Source organism: Arvicanthis niloticus, chromosome 5 (genome assembly GCF_011762505.2).
Source record: "Arvicanthis niloticus isolate mArvNil1 chromosome 5, mArvNil1.pat.X, whole genome shotgun sequence".
In the NCBI taxonomy this organism is placed as follows: domain Eukaryota; kingdom Metazoa; phylum Chordata; class Mammalia; order Rodentia; family Muridae; genus Arvicanthis; species Arvicanthis niloticus.
The window spans coordinates 50384975-50402786 of NC_047662.1; the positions used below are offsets into that span (position 1 = coordinate 50384975).

General features: G+C 42.1%; 1 protein-coding gene across 1 annotated transcript in view; it reads right to left on the reverse strand.

The window, feature by feature from the left end:
• Cachd1 (cache domain containing 1) overlaps positions 1 to 17812 on the reverse strand; it is a 215417-nt gene that overhangs the window by 18836 nt on the left and 178769 nt on the right. Inside the window, exons 12-19 of the mRNA XM_034502781.2 lie at positions 17141 to 17258; positions 14896 to 15064; positions 10795 to 10937; positions 9948 to 10129; positions 8711 to 8821; positions 4303 to 4425; positions 2124 to 2223; positions 1918 to 2034 (exon numbers count right to left, since the gene is read on the reverse strand). Of these exons, the coding sequence (XP_034358672.1) occupies positions 1918 to 2034; positions 2124 to 2223; positions 4303 to 4425; positions 8711 to 8821; positions 9948 to 10129; positions 10795 to 10937; positions 14896 to 15064; positions 17141 to 17258 (1063 nt within the window). The remainder of the gene's footprint in view (positions 1 to 1917; positions 2035 to 2123; positions 2224 to 4302; positions 4426 to 8710; positions 8822 to 9947; positions 10130 to 10794; positions 10938 to 14895; positions 15065 to 17140; positions 17259 to 17812) is intronic.

Here is a 17812-nt window from a genome sequence, read left to right on the forward strand (position 1 = left end):
TAGTTCAGTGGTGAAGGCACCTGCTACCCAGACTGACAGTGTGAGCTCCATCTTGGGGATCACCATGATGGAAAGAGAGAACTGACTCCTGTAAGTGGTCTTCTAACCTCTACACATGTGCTGCATGTACATCTGTACACCCACATGCGATGCAACTTAAAAAGTAACAACAAAGAAATTCTAATTTCCACTCAACTAAAACATGCCTCTCAGACATGTATTTCTACTGCAACCTTGTGGCTTTGCCTGCCACGGACTTGAGAATCCATTGTGGAAATGAACTAGATGCACAGAAAGAACCAGACTTTCATATAAAAACTGTCTGAGCGTTGCAACAGTGATGCTCAAAATGGAGTAAGGTCCAAGTGGGTGCCGTGGATGTAGTCCTTTGAAACTTCTCCTTTCTGCTGGGTAATGCTTTTCACAATCAACTTCATAATACTTAGTTTAAGATATTCAAGTTAATCCAGCATATTCAAATTATTTTTTTTTATTCTTTAGAGATTGATCTTTTTCATTTTATGTGTATTGGTGTCTTGCCTACGTGTCTGTCTGTGTGGGGCAGTAGATCTCCGAGGACTAGAATTAGAGACAGTTGTAAGTTCCCATGTAGGTGCTGGGAACTGAAACCCAGGAAGATCAGCAACCAGTACTCTTAACTGCTGAGCCATATCTCTCCAGCCCCCCAAATTATACTGTACATTTAATGACTGAGATACATAAACGCCTATGTAAATTAACAACTTGCTCCCTGTGAATGAGTTTTTGAATGTTACTTTTCACACGTTTCTCACCCAGGTTTGTTCTTTCTTAGCTAAGACCATTCACAAATTTTTAAGAATATATTAGATATTTATCAGCAATTCAAATTCTGAAGAATACTCTAAGCCACAACAAGAAACAAAAAAATGCTTTCAGGATGATTTCCAAAAAGCTCCCCATCTAATGTGATGGGTGATCAAGGACTTATGTAAGCTGGCCTTTGGGATTCAGGCAGCCAAATCAGCCAACTCATATCTAGGAGACAGGAGCACACAGAACAACAGACATTCATACAGAGAACAGGAACAGCCTTCAGCTGAAACTTCAAAGGGATAAGAGATGGTTGGTGTGATCAATATTCTTATTCATCAGTTGATTACATCTGGAATTAATTGAAACCCAGGTACACCTCTGAGGGATTTTTTTCTTAATTAAATTGTTTGAAGTGGAAAGACCCACTTCTAACCTGGATCTCTGATCCAGGGAAGATCCACTTTGACTCTGGGCCACATCTTCATGAAGGAAATGGAAGGAGAAGCTCTCTCTCTCTCTCTCTCTCTCTCTCTCTCTCTCTCTCTCTCTCTCCTTTTGCTTTCACTATTTGTTCACTGCAATTAGAAACTGCTGTTTTTTTCTTTTTGAATTCCAGCATATACTAATGACTAGCTGAGACATCCAGCCTCAGGAATTGAACAAATACTGGATTCTTGGACCTTCTGTTGATAGACAGTCATTATTGGACTAGCTGGACCACAGCCTGTAAGCCATTCTAATAAGTCATCTCTCTCTCTCTCTCTCTCTCTCTCTCTCTCTCTCTCTCTCTCTCTCTCTCTCTCTCTCATATATATATGATACCCAATATGCTGCCCATGTGGAAAGGTTATTTGAGTCCCCAAAGGGGTCACAACCCATAGTTTGAGAGCCACTGCTCTAGGAAACCATAACTAATACAGTTGGTGTATTAATCAAACCAGAGTACCAACCCTGTGACTTCAGACAGTCTCTGTCCCAGCCTGGCCATTTGTCCTATGATTATCAGAGTGAGAGTTTTACTAAAGAACTTCTCTCACCACACAGTTCTGTGCCTCCAAGACAATGAAACAGGTACAGGCATTATTGTGTCCATGAAGGAGCAGGCGCTTGCACATGGCTTACCACCAGGCTAGTGTTGAATTTGTAAGATCTCTGTACTGTCCGGTCACTGAAGCTGTTGCACAAGTTCTTCTTCACGAAGTTGGGATGGTTCAGGATATCGTTCGCTACCAGGGGCTCCTGACAAGGCCACAAGACAGAAGACAAGTGTCACTTAACACACTCCAGGCTGTCGCCGAACGGAGCTGACCCTCTTGGCTAATGAATACCTTGTGGGTGATGTGTTGCTGCTCCAGAGGTGCATGACCTTTGGGGTCAACGAGGGTTGGATGAGCTACCAGATAACCTCTGTCCTCCATTATGAAGCACCTGCACCAAAACAAGTGATGTCTTTTATTCATATGAGTGGCTACCATGCTTTCAAAGAACACTTGCACATGCCTGCCTTAAACAAACTGCATTTATCCAGACTTCTGGGGGAAAAATAAAGGCAGGCTCACTGGCAAATAGACACATTTTTTCCCCCCTGAGGTGATAGACTATCTGGCCTCCAGGTTATGGTAAGAACACATTGCTCTGTGGTCACCTATACATTTCATAGAGTGGCAGGTCTCCACCTTCCTAATGCGGTTACCCATCAATACAGCTCCTCATGTTGCAGTGATCCCCCAACTGTAAGATTTACTTTCATTGCTACTTCATAACTGTAATTTTGCTAGTGTTATAAATTGTAACGTAAATATCTGTGTTTTCTGATGGTCTTAGGGGACCCCTAAGGTGTCATGACCCACAGGTTGAGAATCACTGTCATGGAGGATGTGCCCACCTAATCCAAGTGTGTGAGGAACATGACATCTTTTGCTAAGATATCAGGAGGGAGATGCTAGCTCATTTTTTTTTTTTTTGAGGAAAGAAGTAAACAATTATTTACAGACATAAACAAAACACAGCACTCAGTACATATAAAACATACTAGTAGCAAAATTAAGCAGCGCTAGAACTACTTTAACCAAGCCTATGTTCTGCTTTCTTCCCCTGAGCGTTAGTCATAGTAGTGGCCAGGATCCCTGCACACTCCCATTAAGCACCAATGTGAAATTCAACAGGATCCCTGCACACTCCCATTAAGCGCCAATGTGAAATTCAACAGTGACATGAAATGTGGAGCACAAGACTGAACTAAGAAGCTATTTTTAAAAGCAGCCTGCACTGAATCAAGGGAATGCCCTTGCTTTGATCAGACATTTTCTTTTGAAATTCAGACGGCAAAGTCTCATAGTTCTGTGAGCCTCTTTCTGGGAAAATGTAAAAGTGTAGTCTAAGCAGCTGAAATGTTACAAAGATTGGCTTAATGACTAAGTTAACATCAAAAGTGCTGCCTGAGAGGAAGTGCCCTCTGGTCTTCCCAATGCCAATGTTGAGGACAGTGTCTAGTCACTGGCTCCTAGAGAAACAAGACTTTGGAGCCCTGTGCTATTCCTCTTGCTGTGTGCCATGTCTGCTTGCACGTGGCAAATAATACATAATAAACAGCATGCACCTCCAAAAAAAGGAAAGGAAGGCTGGGGAGATGGTTCAGGGGGAAAAACACTTGTCTTGTGGTTATCCAGACACATGGAAAGCTCAGTGCACTAGCACATATCTGTAATCAGAATCTTCTTGGGAACTGGTTGTAATGCTTTGTCTTATTTCAGCTCCCAAAAGCTGTTCTTCCAGATTTGAGGGTCTCTGCCCCCAGCTGGCTTCAGTTGATAATAAAGAATTTCCATACAGTCAATGGTTGGGCAGAAAGACAGAGGCGGGACTTTTAGATTGTGCGAGCAAGGGATGGGGAGAGATGGGAGTAAGAGGAGAATTTTGCCATGTCTCGGGAGGGAGAAGAAGGATCAGATTTAAGAGCGGCAGGAAAGAAAGCATCCTACAATGAAGATGTAAAGGGAATGGAGTCCAATGCGGGGGTGGGGGGGGGGGTGCTGCCCAAATGGTAACAGGGCAGCAGAGATAAAACATAGATTTTAAAAGATGTTAAGCCAGGAATACTGGAGGGAAATGTATATAAGCTTCAGGGAAGTTCAGAAGTGCCCAACCATTGAACTAGTCAAGGCATATCCAAATTAGCGTGTGTGTGTGTGTGTGTGTGTGTGTGTGTGTGTGTCCATCTGTCCATCTTACATTCACAAATCCAGAGAGCTTTTAGGTGGGTGCAGCATGCAGGGAACCAAAGTGGTTTAACTAATTCACTGCAACAGAATCCTCAAAAGCTCACAGGCCAGGTACCCTGGTGTATGTAGTCATGAATTAAGGAAGCTTGTCTCAGACACCTGAAGTTAGCCTCTGACCACTATATATGCCATGAACTCAATCTTCTGTCTTGACGTGGTCCATACCTAGTACTGATTTGTTCTCATTTTGGCAGTAGACAGGAAATGGTATCCTGGGAGAGCTTACCTTATTTTGTTGCCACCATCTTGGTTACAAACTGGTAAGAGGTCCATCAGAACCTTGTAGAAATACCTCAGTGTGAAGTCGATGCCCATTACAGCCACAGTGTGTCCGGAAGACAGCTGTGTACTTTATATGAAAGGACCAATGAGAGTAAGAGTCACATACATGACGTTGTCTGGTACTGGAAATACATGCCCTCCCCTCCTCCCATGTTTGTAAATGCTGAATGACTGAATACAACATAAAGATGGCTTGAGGGGAAACATTTAGAGTTTCATTATGGCTTTCTGAACAAGACCTGCACCAAACATGAAAAATTGTGGAATATGGCCACACCCCTCCCATGTTATTTTTTTTTTTTTTTTTTTTTTTTTTTTTAAAGCAAAAATATCAGTGTAGACATGTAAGAGGTGGCTGGTCTGGCTACTGAAAACAAATTTTAAAAACAATTATGTACATATATATGTATGTATGTATACATGCATATATGTACATACATAAGCATGTATGTTTGTCTGTGTGTGGGTATATGTGGGTGCATGCTTGCCACAGTATGTGTGTAGAAGACAACATGGGTGAGCCACTTCTCTCTACCTCATAGCCCCAGGGATCAAACTCAGGCCATTGTGTTTGCAGCAGGAGCCCTGACCCTCTGACCCATCTCACAGGTCCTATAGTTACTTTCAGCAGACTTCTAGAAAAGGAACATGAGTGGCTGCCACCAATTACTTCCTGCATTCTGCTGGTAAGGAAACAGTTCTCTCAGAAATTGAGCAAGCATAGTAAGGCCACACAATACTTATCAGGAATACCATCCAGTTTTCTTTTCACAACACCATGATGAACTACTCAAAACGTAGTCACATTAAGAATGAGTCTTCTGAATTGCAGACCAGTAAAATCTCTATCCTGTAATACTATTATTCTCAAAGAAGAAGAGTCTGTAGGTGAAGCTGGGCAGTAAAGCCTGACACTATTGGTTGACATTTTGGTAGACGTAGGGTTAAGTTCTGGGATAGCTGGCTTTATTTATAGGATTCCTGAATGCTATTTGGCCTTTCTATATCTTCATATAAAAATGAAGATAATAGCACTTTTACAAATAAGTCTACAACTGCAGTCAAACGTGACAGCACTCATGACGTTTAGCAAAATACCTCCCTGACATATATTCAGGCGGAAGTCACTCAGTGGAGAACAGCAGGGTTTGCCCGACGACGTGGAGCACTGAGAACCTAACAGCTATTATCACCTGCCTGCCTGATTACCAGGAACATACCAAAAGAAAAAACAACATTCCTAACTATTTCACGATGGCTTGTTTCTTTTCTCCTCACAGTGCTGGGGTTTAAATCTGGGGGGGGAGGGGGGAGGGCTACTGCTTATGAGCTCAGCAGGTGCTCTACGAACTGAGTGAAAACCCCAGCCCTTTCTCACAGTGATCTTTATGTTATTCTTATTTTCTGTGTATGAGTATCTACACATGTTATATATGTGCACTGTGTACATGACTAGCCCTTGATCTCCTGAAACTCATGTTGGGAATCAAACTGGGTCTTCTACAAGAATAAATGCTCCTAACTGCTGAGCCAACTCTCCAGCCCCTTCTGTGGTTATCTTTGGAGGCTTTATCGATTTAAGAAAACTGAAGCTTGGAAAAGAGAGGCTAACATCATGGCATAATTAGTGTGTACATAGATAGAAACTCACTGTCTATTTCCAGAGCATATGGTCTTAGCCATTAAGTCAGGTCTTAAGGGTTGTAAAAACAATTTAATTTCTGTGGAAGAAGCTAGAAAAGAATTGTAGTTTACATTTTATGAATGAAAACATTAGCCTTAGAATGGTTAAGAAACTTAAATATCATCCTTTCTCTGTGTGCATAGTAGTACCCGAGGCTAGCTCTTTTCTACGATACTATATATAGCTGCACCTGTGAAGAGTACTGCTCAGGTATTTGGGAATATGCTCATTTTATTTCTAAACCTCCTTTGAATGGCAGCTACCTGTGCCTGTAGAATCAATAGATGCTGAAGCCTAGATCTGTATTTTACCTGAGTTTGTAGACAGGTATACTGTCACCATAGCAACTCAAAGAATTGTATAGAACTATTCAGCCAAATCTGCAATTTTAAACATAATGGGCCAGGCTAATGATAATCCATTTATGTGACTTTGATTGTTGAGATCATGTGACCAGGTTCCTTATCTCCAGCAGTGTTATCATACGGTAAGAACGGCCAGCTAGAAGGTCAGGCTACTTACTAGATATGCATATGGAAGACTGGACAGAGTGACTGAGCACTGAGTTAGAAAACTCTCCCTAGCTCTCTCCCAAAGCACATCTGAAACCAGGGTGAGCGGCTCTGCTTTAGACACATGGAGTATCTGGGTCAGCTGTTTCTTCTGACCCGTTCAAACACCACAAGGTCAGTGCCTGAACAGCATCTGCTGTTTATCAGTCGGCCCACCTCCCATGTTCAAGACACTGTTCTATGAGCTTTATGTACTGCTTAATTTAATCATTAAAATAATTGAGATAGGCTAGAATACACCTGTAGCCTAGTGAGGAAACGAAAGCAAGAAGGATTTTTTATAGTCACATAAATCATAAGCAGTAAATTTACATTTATTTATGTCTACATCTATATATATTAAGGAGGGGAGCAGGTTCCCAAGCTGGCACCTTCACTAAGACTGTCTATCAGTGCAAGCCATGGGGGCTTTGGCTGAGCAACGGAAGAGGCCACAGACTTGGATCTAGACTGTGGTAAAAGAAAAACGCCACAGCTCTAAATAGTTAAACTGCACCCAGCTAAGCAAAATATTCACACGACAGGCTCTCTGTGGGCTACATTTTGAACAGAGCCAAAGCATATACCTACTTTGGAGGGTCTGTATTCACAGTGACTCGGAGTCTGGGATTTTTGTTGTTGGTAAACTCACAGGTTAAATAGAAAGGTGACCAAAAAGGAGATCTGATGCTGTCCTCATTTGAAAAGTCACTGTGTTCCCATCATGCTTCACTGGAAATGACACCATAAAGATTCGGCCACCAAACCATCAAACTCTTGCATTTCCTTAATCCTCAGACTCCCTTTACTGTTGTCAAAGATGAGAGGGACTGTCTTGCAAGGAGACAGTCTTTTTACTTTTCCTCAGCTGAGTAGACCTTATGGAGGGGGTATTGGGTCTCTCTCTAAAGACACAGCACACCCACCAGATGGCGCTAACAGAAACACTGAAGGATGTACTCCATACGAGGGTTATTTGCTTATGTATGAAATGTGTGTTATGAGAGAAGCTAAGAGTCAAGCAGACACCCTGGCCCTAGAATCACATTTGGCTGGCAGCAGGCATGGCTTATCCATAGAGACAGGGGCCAGATGCTGGAATTCCCTCCCACTCTGCTTTCCAATTATTGTTTCAATGAACTTATGTCAGAGGAATTCTAACTAGCATCAGTCATTTGATAAATAGTGAGCACCACTGAAAAACCAAGAAAATCTGCTTCCTCTAAATTTTAAGGCATCGTGCCAGGTTATCAGCAAAATGCGGTCTTTCTTGGTTGCCTTGAGAAAATAGCTATTTGAATAATGAAGGGATTAAATGACGAACCTTCCCATCCAAACTTTCACCGAACTGAAGTTTTAAGTTGTATATATATCCAGCAATACTGACTCTAACCAGCATCTGGCAATGTCAGTTTTCAGAAAGCTCTTATTTTTAAGAGACACTTTCAAAAACAAAAACCAGAAAGCCAAAGCAAACAACTGATGTAATTTTAAAGAGTCAGACACAATATCTGATGCCCTGGGACACTGTTCCTCCTTAAAAAAATGTCCATTTGCTGGAAAACAAAGCAATTCTAGTAATAAAAGCAGTCACGTTCCACCTGGTATTTCTTTTCCTTTCTGCATGTGTATGTGTGTGAGATGTGTGCAGGTGCACCTAAGCATTCTGCATGGAGGTCTGAGGGTGATAACAACTGTCTTCCTCGGTCACTCGCCACTTGATTTACTGAAGCAGAGTCTTCCTCTGGACCTAGTATTTAATGCATTTGCTTAGCGTAGCTATACAGCTTGCTCCAGGGATTCCCTGTCTTCACCTCTTGAGTACGGGGATTACTGTGGGCAGGCACATTCACCCTGCTTTTCATGTGGGATCCAAAATCTTGATGGATTTGAAAGGTGACTGGAAAGGATTGGTGAGATGGCTCAGTGGGCTAACCTGATGACCTGATCCCTGACACTTGAATGGTACAAGGGAACCAGTCCCTTTCTGTAAGTTGTCCTCTGACCTCCACATGTGTCCTTGTGCACACATGCGTGCACGCAAACACACATTACATAAATTACTAAATGGAATTTATAAGATTTTTAAGTGACTAAAATTTAATTGAAATAATTACCTGGATGAGTGAATTGTGTGACTGATTGTCACAACATAGCCAGCTCCTCCAACATCTAGGTAAGGGCCCGTCAAGGAAATCAGCCCTGGATTGGCTACTGCATGAAGATACCTACAGAGATCCAAGAAAAGTCATGTGATTTAGGGTATAAACTACTTTGTAGGTTTGAAGAAGCAGTGAGTTTGTAGCTCTAAAACACTCATTATAAACAATGCTGTTACTATGTTAAAAAATCAAAATAAATCTTCCTTAAAGTTTATGCATGAGTGTTTTGCCTGCTTGTACGTATGTGCACCATGTTCATACCTAGTGCCTGCAGAGATCAGAAGGTGTAGGATCCTCCGGAACTGGAGTTATAGATGGTTGGGAACCACAATGTGGGTGGGACTGGGAATTGAACCTGGGTCCTCTGCAAAAGATGGCTATTAACTACTAAGCCATTTCTCTAGCTCCTGACTTCTTTTTGAGGAGCTGGGGTTTGGACTCATGGCTTATCCATGTGAGGCAAGTGCTCTACCACTGAGCTGGAGACCCACCAAGATTCTCACCTTTTATGTCTGACGATAGCACCAACAAAAAGAGTTGAGAAAATGAGATTTTCTGTTCTAATACATACTGGGCTCTGAGCTTTTAGTGAGATCTGTAGTTCAGACGATTGAGAAGGTAATATAGACTAAAAGAAGAGAAATAAACAAACCTAAAGAAACCATCTAGTGTCAGTACAGGTGAGGAGCAGGCATGAAGAACTGACTCCTCAGTGAGTTGGTTGCCACCCAACACAGAACAAGCAATTCTGCTGTTGGCTTATGCTGCTTCCCTGCTGTAGTGCCTGGCTAGCTTTGGGGTAAAAACAAAGCCCAGAAGTAAAAGAATATTCCTGAAATTAATGTGTTCCATTTTCCATAGGTCATCTATGAGCTGTGTAATTTGATGCCATAATTACATGGAGTAAGATCAAGTATTCCATTCAAGGTGGCCCTCTAGACATAAGGTGAAATCAAGCAAGCCCTCAGGAGTCAAAATAGAGAAATGGAAAGTAGCTCAGTGTCAAAATCTCAATAGTGAGATACAGGCACTGCAGTCAAAACATAACCCACAAATCCAATATTAAACAAAATACTAAAAACGATTTTACCCCCTTGAAAGTGTCATTTCCCATGACTGCCCATTACTGTATGTGCTTATCATGGCTCTCCGGACTTAGGAGGAACTGGGAACTGAAGCCCCCCAGACTCACCACTGTCTCCTAGTGGGATCAAATGCTTTGTCCATGAGGGAACCAGGATAAATTCTGAGGACGCCATTGGGTGTTGCTATGTAACGGCGGACAATGTACGTGTTCAGGCTGCTCATTTCCATTTGTGTCATCCATTCATCTGTGACGTGGCTAGTCGCCATTACTTCGTTTCTGACAGAGAACTAAGAAACAAAAGAAGACATTGCAGGGCCCCTTTAAAAAAAACTCACATGAAAAGAGTGTAGGCTGCTGGCAGGGCTCCCCAAGGTTCTCTCGCAGAGAAGCCAAGCCCAACTGCTTCTTCAAAACCTTTCCAGGGCAGATGAATGCAGCCAAACTTGATGATAACAAAGGTTCACGGAATACAGTCAGGGGAGGTGTGACTACTCAGTTGTTCATCTAGCCAGCCTGTCTCAGTTTAAGAAAATTCCTACAGTGAATTATTAGACACACACACAGAGCCTTCTCCCTTTTTGGTGCCTAAATATCATATTTATCTCAAAAGACAGCACAACACTTCTTTACCATGGGAACAAAGAACTGAGAAATTTTCTCTGGTCTCTTTATCACACCCCCTACTTAGAAATCCCCAGTGCATATGAGACCTGAAGTAGATTCTTCATGTGGCCTACTGGGCTTCTTAATCCATCAAAAGGGTCACAGCTGACTAGTCTCCCCCAGGGCACACACTCTGCCTTTTTGCCTCCTGACTGCAGAGGTCCAGATGCAAGCAGGGTTGGGTACTTCAAAGTTTCATTGCCAGCACCACCCCCACTCTCCACCCCCCACCCCTCACCCCAGGCCGGTGGAAAGGGGCCCCAGAGATGTAGCCTGTGCCAGTACGTACTTTGAGGCCCGGGTTAGCAATGAGGCGAGTGTTGTCACTGAGATAGGCCGTGTAATGCTCCACCATGCGCTTGGTCTCTGGCTGGCTGAGGTGCTCATAAGGGGAGGAAAAACTGCCGGCAGACAGCATGACCGTTGGACTTTCTGAAAGAGACCCCAACAAAGCAGGTCTCAGAACACAGAGACTTCATCTGGGGCCCAAACAAAAGCCATCACTTAGGCTCTGCCAACATGTCTGCTACGGTGGCTTAGTGCCTTCCACAAGGACACAAAGAGCTTGACAATGGGAGCAAAGAAAAAAAGAAGGAAAAAAAAAAAGCCACATTCTCTCCCTTCAGGGAGCTTATGGTCCTAGGAGTGAAGGGGAGGGCTGGGATGGGCCCAGGGAGGCACAAATGCTGGAGCAGAAATTGTGAATGTCTTAGCTAGGCAAGCTGTGTATTTGCTAGGAAAGAGAATGCCGCACAAACATGGAGCCAGACTGGACAGAATCTGGGACCTGCTATTTCCTGGCCATGAAATGTTGGGCAAACATTTGCAAAGTGGGGAAAATAGCAGCAGGAATTCTCCAGAGTGACACTGAGTGGCGCTTTACAGGTGCCAGCAGAAGAGTACATGTCAGCGACACCTAGTAGAATTTACATCAGTACTGTGTGGTTCAGGAAGAAGAGAGATGAGATGTTGGCATCAATGCAAAAACCAAATTAAAAAATTATTATCACAAATGGCAGGCAAACGTGGCATAAACAAAGCTTAGAGAGCGTCCCGTGTGTGCATCCCTAAATACTATATCTAACATGGAAACTAGTTTCCTATTTGAGTCAAAATCCTTGGAGTTAATCATAGTGTGAAACTAAAATTTCTATTTAAGTTTTTTGTTGTTGTTCAACTTTACTGTACTTTTTATTTAATTTTTTTCAACTTTACTATACTATTTATTTATTTAATTGTTATTATTTATTTATTTTTTTGAAACAGGTGTCACTGTGCGCCCTAGGTTGGCCTGGAATTCTCTTTGTAGACCAGGCTAGCCACACAGATTTGCTTGCTTCTGCTTCCTGATTGCTTAAAAGCATGTGCCACACAACGCAAAACCTCATTATATTTTAAACTGTGTCATAAAGCACTATCGTATGCTTTATGCCACATGATGGTGTTCTGTGACACAATCTATCTCCTTAAACTCTGTAGGTTTGTTTGTTTAATTCCTTTTGACAGCTTTCACAGATGATGCTTCAGTGTAACCTGGTAAGCTTTAATATGGTGGACAAAAAAAAAAAAAAAAAAAAAAACCACCAAATCAAGCCAAATCAAACCGAGTCTGGGCTGAGGATACATAGACAGAGTTCTTGCCTAGCATATGCCAGGCCCCGAATCTATACAAAGAAAAGACACAAAATAGTGAAAAGGAAACTAGGGATAACTTTGAGGCCAGAGGCGGGGGTGGGGGTGGGGGGAGAGTCCCTTCTTCTAAAAAGCATGAACTGTTGCATGACTCTGTCGTATGGACTACAGAGAGAGTCCAGGATAGCCTAGTCACACTGTGACTCCATTCTCACGTTAAGGATGCAATGGCTTGTGTTGGGGGGATAGAGAAAGTCATTTCATTTGAGACTCCACCTGTTGAGAATATTGGATTTGATTCCCCACCACCCCAGACTCAGGAAGCTACTTGAAGAAGTTTAAGTATACAGTCTCCTCCTCTAGTTTGATAAATACTCGAACTGTTAAAAAAAATAAAATTAAAGTGGCATTGAATGAAGTCTGTCATCTATGGGTTTCTTATCTTCTACTCCTCACTATTGTATGAGTTTTCAATGTTTCCCTAAAGGCATTACTGCAGGACTGTTTCCATCTAGGATTGTCAGTTGCTAGGATGCCATTCTCAGAAGCTGTTGCTTCCTGTGATGTTCTTATTTCTCAGGATAGCTTCATAGGACGGCCTGGGACATTGCTATTGCACTAATCTCAAGGAAGCAAAGGGCCACAAAGTAGAGGCTTCCAAAGGCTGACCCATAACATGCTGTTGACTTGTGTTCAGAGTCAGTCAGTGGTCCATCCCTGAAAGGTGTACATGTGTGTGCGCATGAGAGACGGAGGGGGTGTGTACTTGTACTCAGAGAGCTTTGGATCCCCTCAGACTAGGGAGAAAGAATCTAGAAAAAAAAAAAAAAAACAATTATGTAAGACAAATACAGTTCAAAGTCAGGATTACTGAAAGAAGGCCAGGTGAAGAAAAGGACAGAGGCTTGCGGGGAGGATTCTGACTTTCAAGTGCCCAATAGCTACAGCTAGCTAGCAGTTAATATAGTGGACAGTGTACCTATGAGGAAGTATGCAAATGAAATTTAACTAGGAGGGCTGTTGCTTCTTGTTCTCCAGGGGCTCCAACCCACCCCCTGTCCCCAATCTCAAGGCAGTGCCTCATCTCTGCCAGCAGTAGTGTGTGCAGTCTATTGGCTCAGAACTTAAAAGTCTTAGCTTTTCTGTAAATCATTTTACTAAAATGTCATATATATATATATACATATATATTATATGAAAAAATTCATATAATATATAAAATATATTATATAATATATATAATATATATATTATATATAATATGTAATATTATATATAATATATATAATATATATATATAATGTTTCTCTCATATAAAACAGACATAGAAACCCCAGAGCCCAAATCACAACAAAGAAACAAATGTAAGATCCAGCCCTCTTTGACTAACATCACAGGCTTTCTCTAAATTGTTGATATTTTTGAAGTATGCCACAGAAAAGATCACTTAGCCTGGCCTGGAGTGTTGGTCTAGTATCTGGGAAGAACTTTGTAGAAATGAATTTAGGAGAAAATCAAGTTCCACTGTTCACGTCCCAGAAAATGGAGACTCAGTCTTTGATCTCCTTCTAACCTCTGTCCTGCTACTTGGTTTGCTTGCCGTGGAGTGATCATGAACTTTTTTGAATAGTAAATATTTTCAACAGGGGAAAAGAAGGCAGCTGTTTATCTAAACAGTGGGCATCCTGTAGTGTATTGACTACATAGGCTATAAAGGCCTCCTCTGTACCTGGCACGCATCAGCATAGCCAACCAAGTGTGTATGATTCAAATATCAGTTTGGCCAATGGGAATGTATAGACCACTCCCTATCTCTAAACAACAGGGAATACAAATCACACCTACAATGCAGAATCACCTGACCCCAGCCAGAATGGTTCTTATCCAAAGACTAAAGACAATGCTGTTGATAAAGATGTGGAAAAAGGGAAGCCTTGAATACCGTTGGTCAGCAGGTAAGTAAGTTACTACAGTAAGCCAATATGGAAGACACTATAAAGGCTCCTCTAGAAATTTAAACTAGAGATATCATGTTGTTCAGCAATTCCACTCCCTTATCTTAAGAAGTATTAGACCATACAGTTGGTACCCCCATGCTTAATGTGGCACTGTTGATAATAACCCTGAATGAAAACAACCTAAGTATCCATCAACTAAGAATAAAGAAAATGTGGTACGGAAATACAATGTAATACTATGTAGCCATAGACTAGGGAAACCTGTATAAAACTGGAGATCATTGTGTTAAATGAAATAAGCCAGGCAGAGAAGGAGAAATATCACAGGCTCTCTCACTCAGGTGGACTCTAAAAGCTCCAGTTGAGAGTAGAATGGTTGGAAATGGAGCCAGGTGAGTGTGAAGGGAGTGTGAGCCAGGGAAGAAACACTGATGACAGGTGCTAACTTAGCATTAGATGGGGCAGAAAGCTATTGCATGGTGGAGTATATTTTGTTGTTGCTATTTTGTTTCTTGAGATAGTTCCTTACTCCACAGCCAAGGATGTCTGGAAACTCAATATATAGTCCACTCTGGCCTGCAGCCTACAGTGATCTGCCTGCTCTAGGCTAATTATTACCAGCACTCCAGGTGTAAACCATCATACCTGGCTGCTCTTCAATTTCTAGAACTGCAAACATTTAGTATTTGGGGTGGGGGGCTGACAGGCAGGGAGCAGGATTCAAACAGATGTTTCGGATGAAATCTTATGATCTGAATGAGTAAGATCGTGAAGGAGGCTGAGGGGCCCGTGAGCTTTACCTAGTGTTGCCAGCTGCTTGAAGTGGAGACAAGCACTGGGTTGGCCCAGAAGATCCAGCCGGTGGTACAGCAGCTTGCTGCTGGGAACAGTGTTGAGGTTTTTCAATTGTTTGACGGGTATTTCCGGTTGTATCACCACAATACACAGAATGAAGGAAGTGTCTTGTACCTGTTTAAAAAAAAATATATGTCAGCAATGGATGCCTAACACAGAAAAATGCATATATTATTTTTCTCACTGTGGAAGGTGCTATGTGATGTTGGATGAATGCAAGAAGGCTGTAAGGATTTACAGAAGATATTTTCTGTTTTCCTTTCTCTGGTCAGGGAACATGTGTGTGACACATGTGTGTGACACAATATCCTACAGCTAATGAATAAAGAGAAAAAGAGTCCACTGGCAACTGTGACCCTGGTTTGTCAGGCTTAGATGGGTTAATAGACATGTGTATGTGTGTGTATGTGTGTGTGTCTGTATGTGTGTGGGTTAATGAGAGAGAGAGAGAGAGAGAGAGAGAGAGAGAGAGAGAGAGAGAGAGAGAGCCAATACAGGGTAGAGTATAGCGTTAATTTCTAATCTGGCCTTAAATGCACAAGAGGAACCTGGGGTATGGCTCAGTGATAGAGTGCTTGACTTGTTTGCCCATGGCCCATGGTACATCCTCTAGCCCTAAGAGAAAAAAAGAAAAGCATTATTGATTTTATAGAAGTGTTCTGAGAGTTGACTGTTGTTAACTAATTGTGAATCCTCACTAAGAGAAAGGCTCAGGGGCAGTCATTACAGAACCCAGCATACTATTTTGTCCCCTACAAACACTGTCTCCTCCCCAGGCTGGAGAAGAACACTATTACTGTTTAAACTCACAGGAAGCACTTGGTACTCTTGCCCAGTCTACATGGGTCAACATATCTGTCCATGATAGGCAGGTGCTCAGTCTAGAGTATTGAAATCATTGCTTTAGGATATCTATTTCTACTTATACCAAAGCACAGTGTGTCATATTATGTTGGCATCAGCCACACACCTCGGTTTTCTCTGCCCTGTGACCGCATCGAACAGCCAGGGAAAGTGACTGACTGACCCAGATCATGGAGGTTGGTGTAAATAGCAAGCATGACTGCATTTTTAAGTTCAGTAATTGAAATTTGGGGATAAAATGAACATCTTTGCTTCTGCTGGATATAGAACCTTGGATAACATTGCTTTGCCATATTGATGAAAGAGTATTGTCATCTGTCTCTCTATGACTCTCAGGCCCAGTGTGCCTGGGGCTGGTGGGAGACAGCACCTGAGCATACCCTAGTCACTGCTACATTGTCAGTCTGTCTGTGCTGAGGACACACACTCCAACCTCATTGCCTTTGCAGAAGGCATTTATGTATTTATAGCTTCTTTTAAAACTCCAATTTGCTACTGTCTGCGTTTAAATTATAAATAAGACAATAAAAACAATATCAAACAAACTACAGGGAATAATCTATATTTTTTAAAAAAGATGTGTGTGTTGGGGGGTGGGGTGGGGAGGGGGCTAGAGAGATGGCTGAGTGGTTAAGAGCACTGATTGCTCTTCCAGAGGTCCTGAGTTCAAGTCCCAGCAACCACATTACCATCTGTAATGGGATCTGATGCCCTCTTCTGGTGTGTCTGAAGACAGCGACAGTGCACTCAAATACATAAAATAAATAAATCTTGAAAGAAAAATAGGTCTGCAGGTGGCAAATCCTGCCGACTGTGATTCCCTGAGGTCTCCTGCTGAAAGTAGAGAGCCAACTATTACAGGTTGTCCTTTGGCCTCCATGTGCCCACACGTGTACAAATAAGTAATGGTAAAAAAAAAAAAAAAAATCACTTAAAGAGGTTTGGTCTAACTACATAAATTCATACAGCCACTAATGAACCTCATGCATGAGTACACAGACACTTGTTTGTGAAGGAGAAAAATCCTGAAAACTGGATTGAAGCAGTTATGATGGGAAATGAGTCAAGGGTGGGAAGGAGAGGATCTATTTTGTTTTCCTTTTATATCCTTTGATATGATTTGATCTCTTTGTCATGATCAATTACCGGTTTTCTAAACAAGAAAGGAAAAAAAATATATAAACCATCTGTGGAATGTCTTCTTTCTCCATCTCTCTAAATCGAGTTAACCACATAGGCTGACCCACATTCTCCTCTGTTCCGGGGAGGAGTGCTCTGAAATGGACTTCATGGCCCGTCGGACCCACACGACTTCCGATCACTCACCATCTTCCAGGCGTAGCTCACATTGTAGGCCTCCTTTCCAGTCTCCCTCAGCTTGTTGATGTGCCAAGACAGGGACGAGTTCACAGGGACTGTGATGATCTGGCTGCCGAGGGGGAGGCTGCGTGAAAAAAAAAAAAAGAGAGAGAACTAAATGCCTCGGGCAAGAGAGAGAATTAAGCACTTAATTAAAGGCAAGAAGGAAGCTGTGAGCCAATGGGCACCACCTGATTCTGAACAGCATTGAAACTCATCACTTTGAAAGACTTGATGCGAGATTTTTCAATTTTGTAAAAGCATTATGTCAACCCTGCATTAAAAGCCATCCTCCGCCTCTACCCTGCCCCCCAGTGCTAATTCTTTCCAGAGATTGACTTGTCTCAAATCGCTCACTTATTAATTTTCAACCAATGGGCATGGAGATTCATTTCTCCATAGGTTACCGTCTGCCAAAATAACATATCACAGCTGGAAAACATCCAATCTGTTTTTATTTTATGAGAGAGTGCTGCATAAAGTACTGTTGAACACTGCTGATAAGCTATTTACTGGTCCTCATCTTAACTTTTTATTTTGCTAATACATTTAGTATGGGCTAAACATCGGACTTCCTAGAAATGAGCTAACATACCATATTTTACAATTCGACTCAATGTAAGTGTAAAATTTGATTGA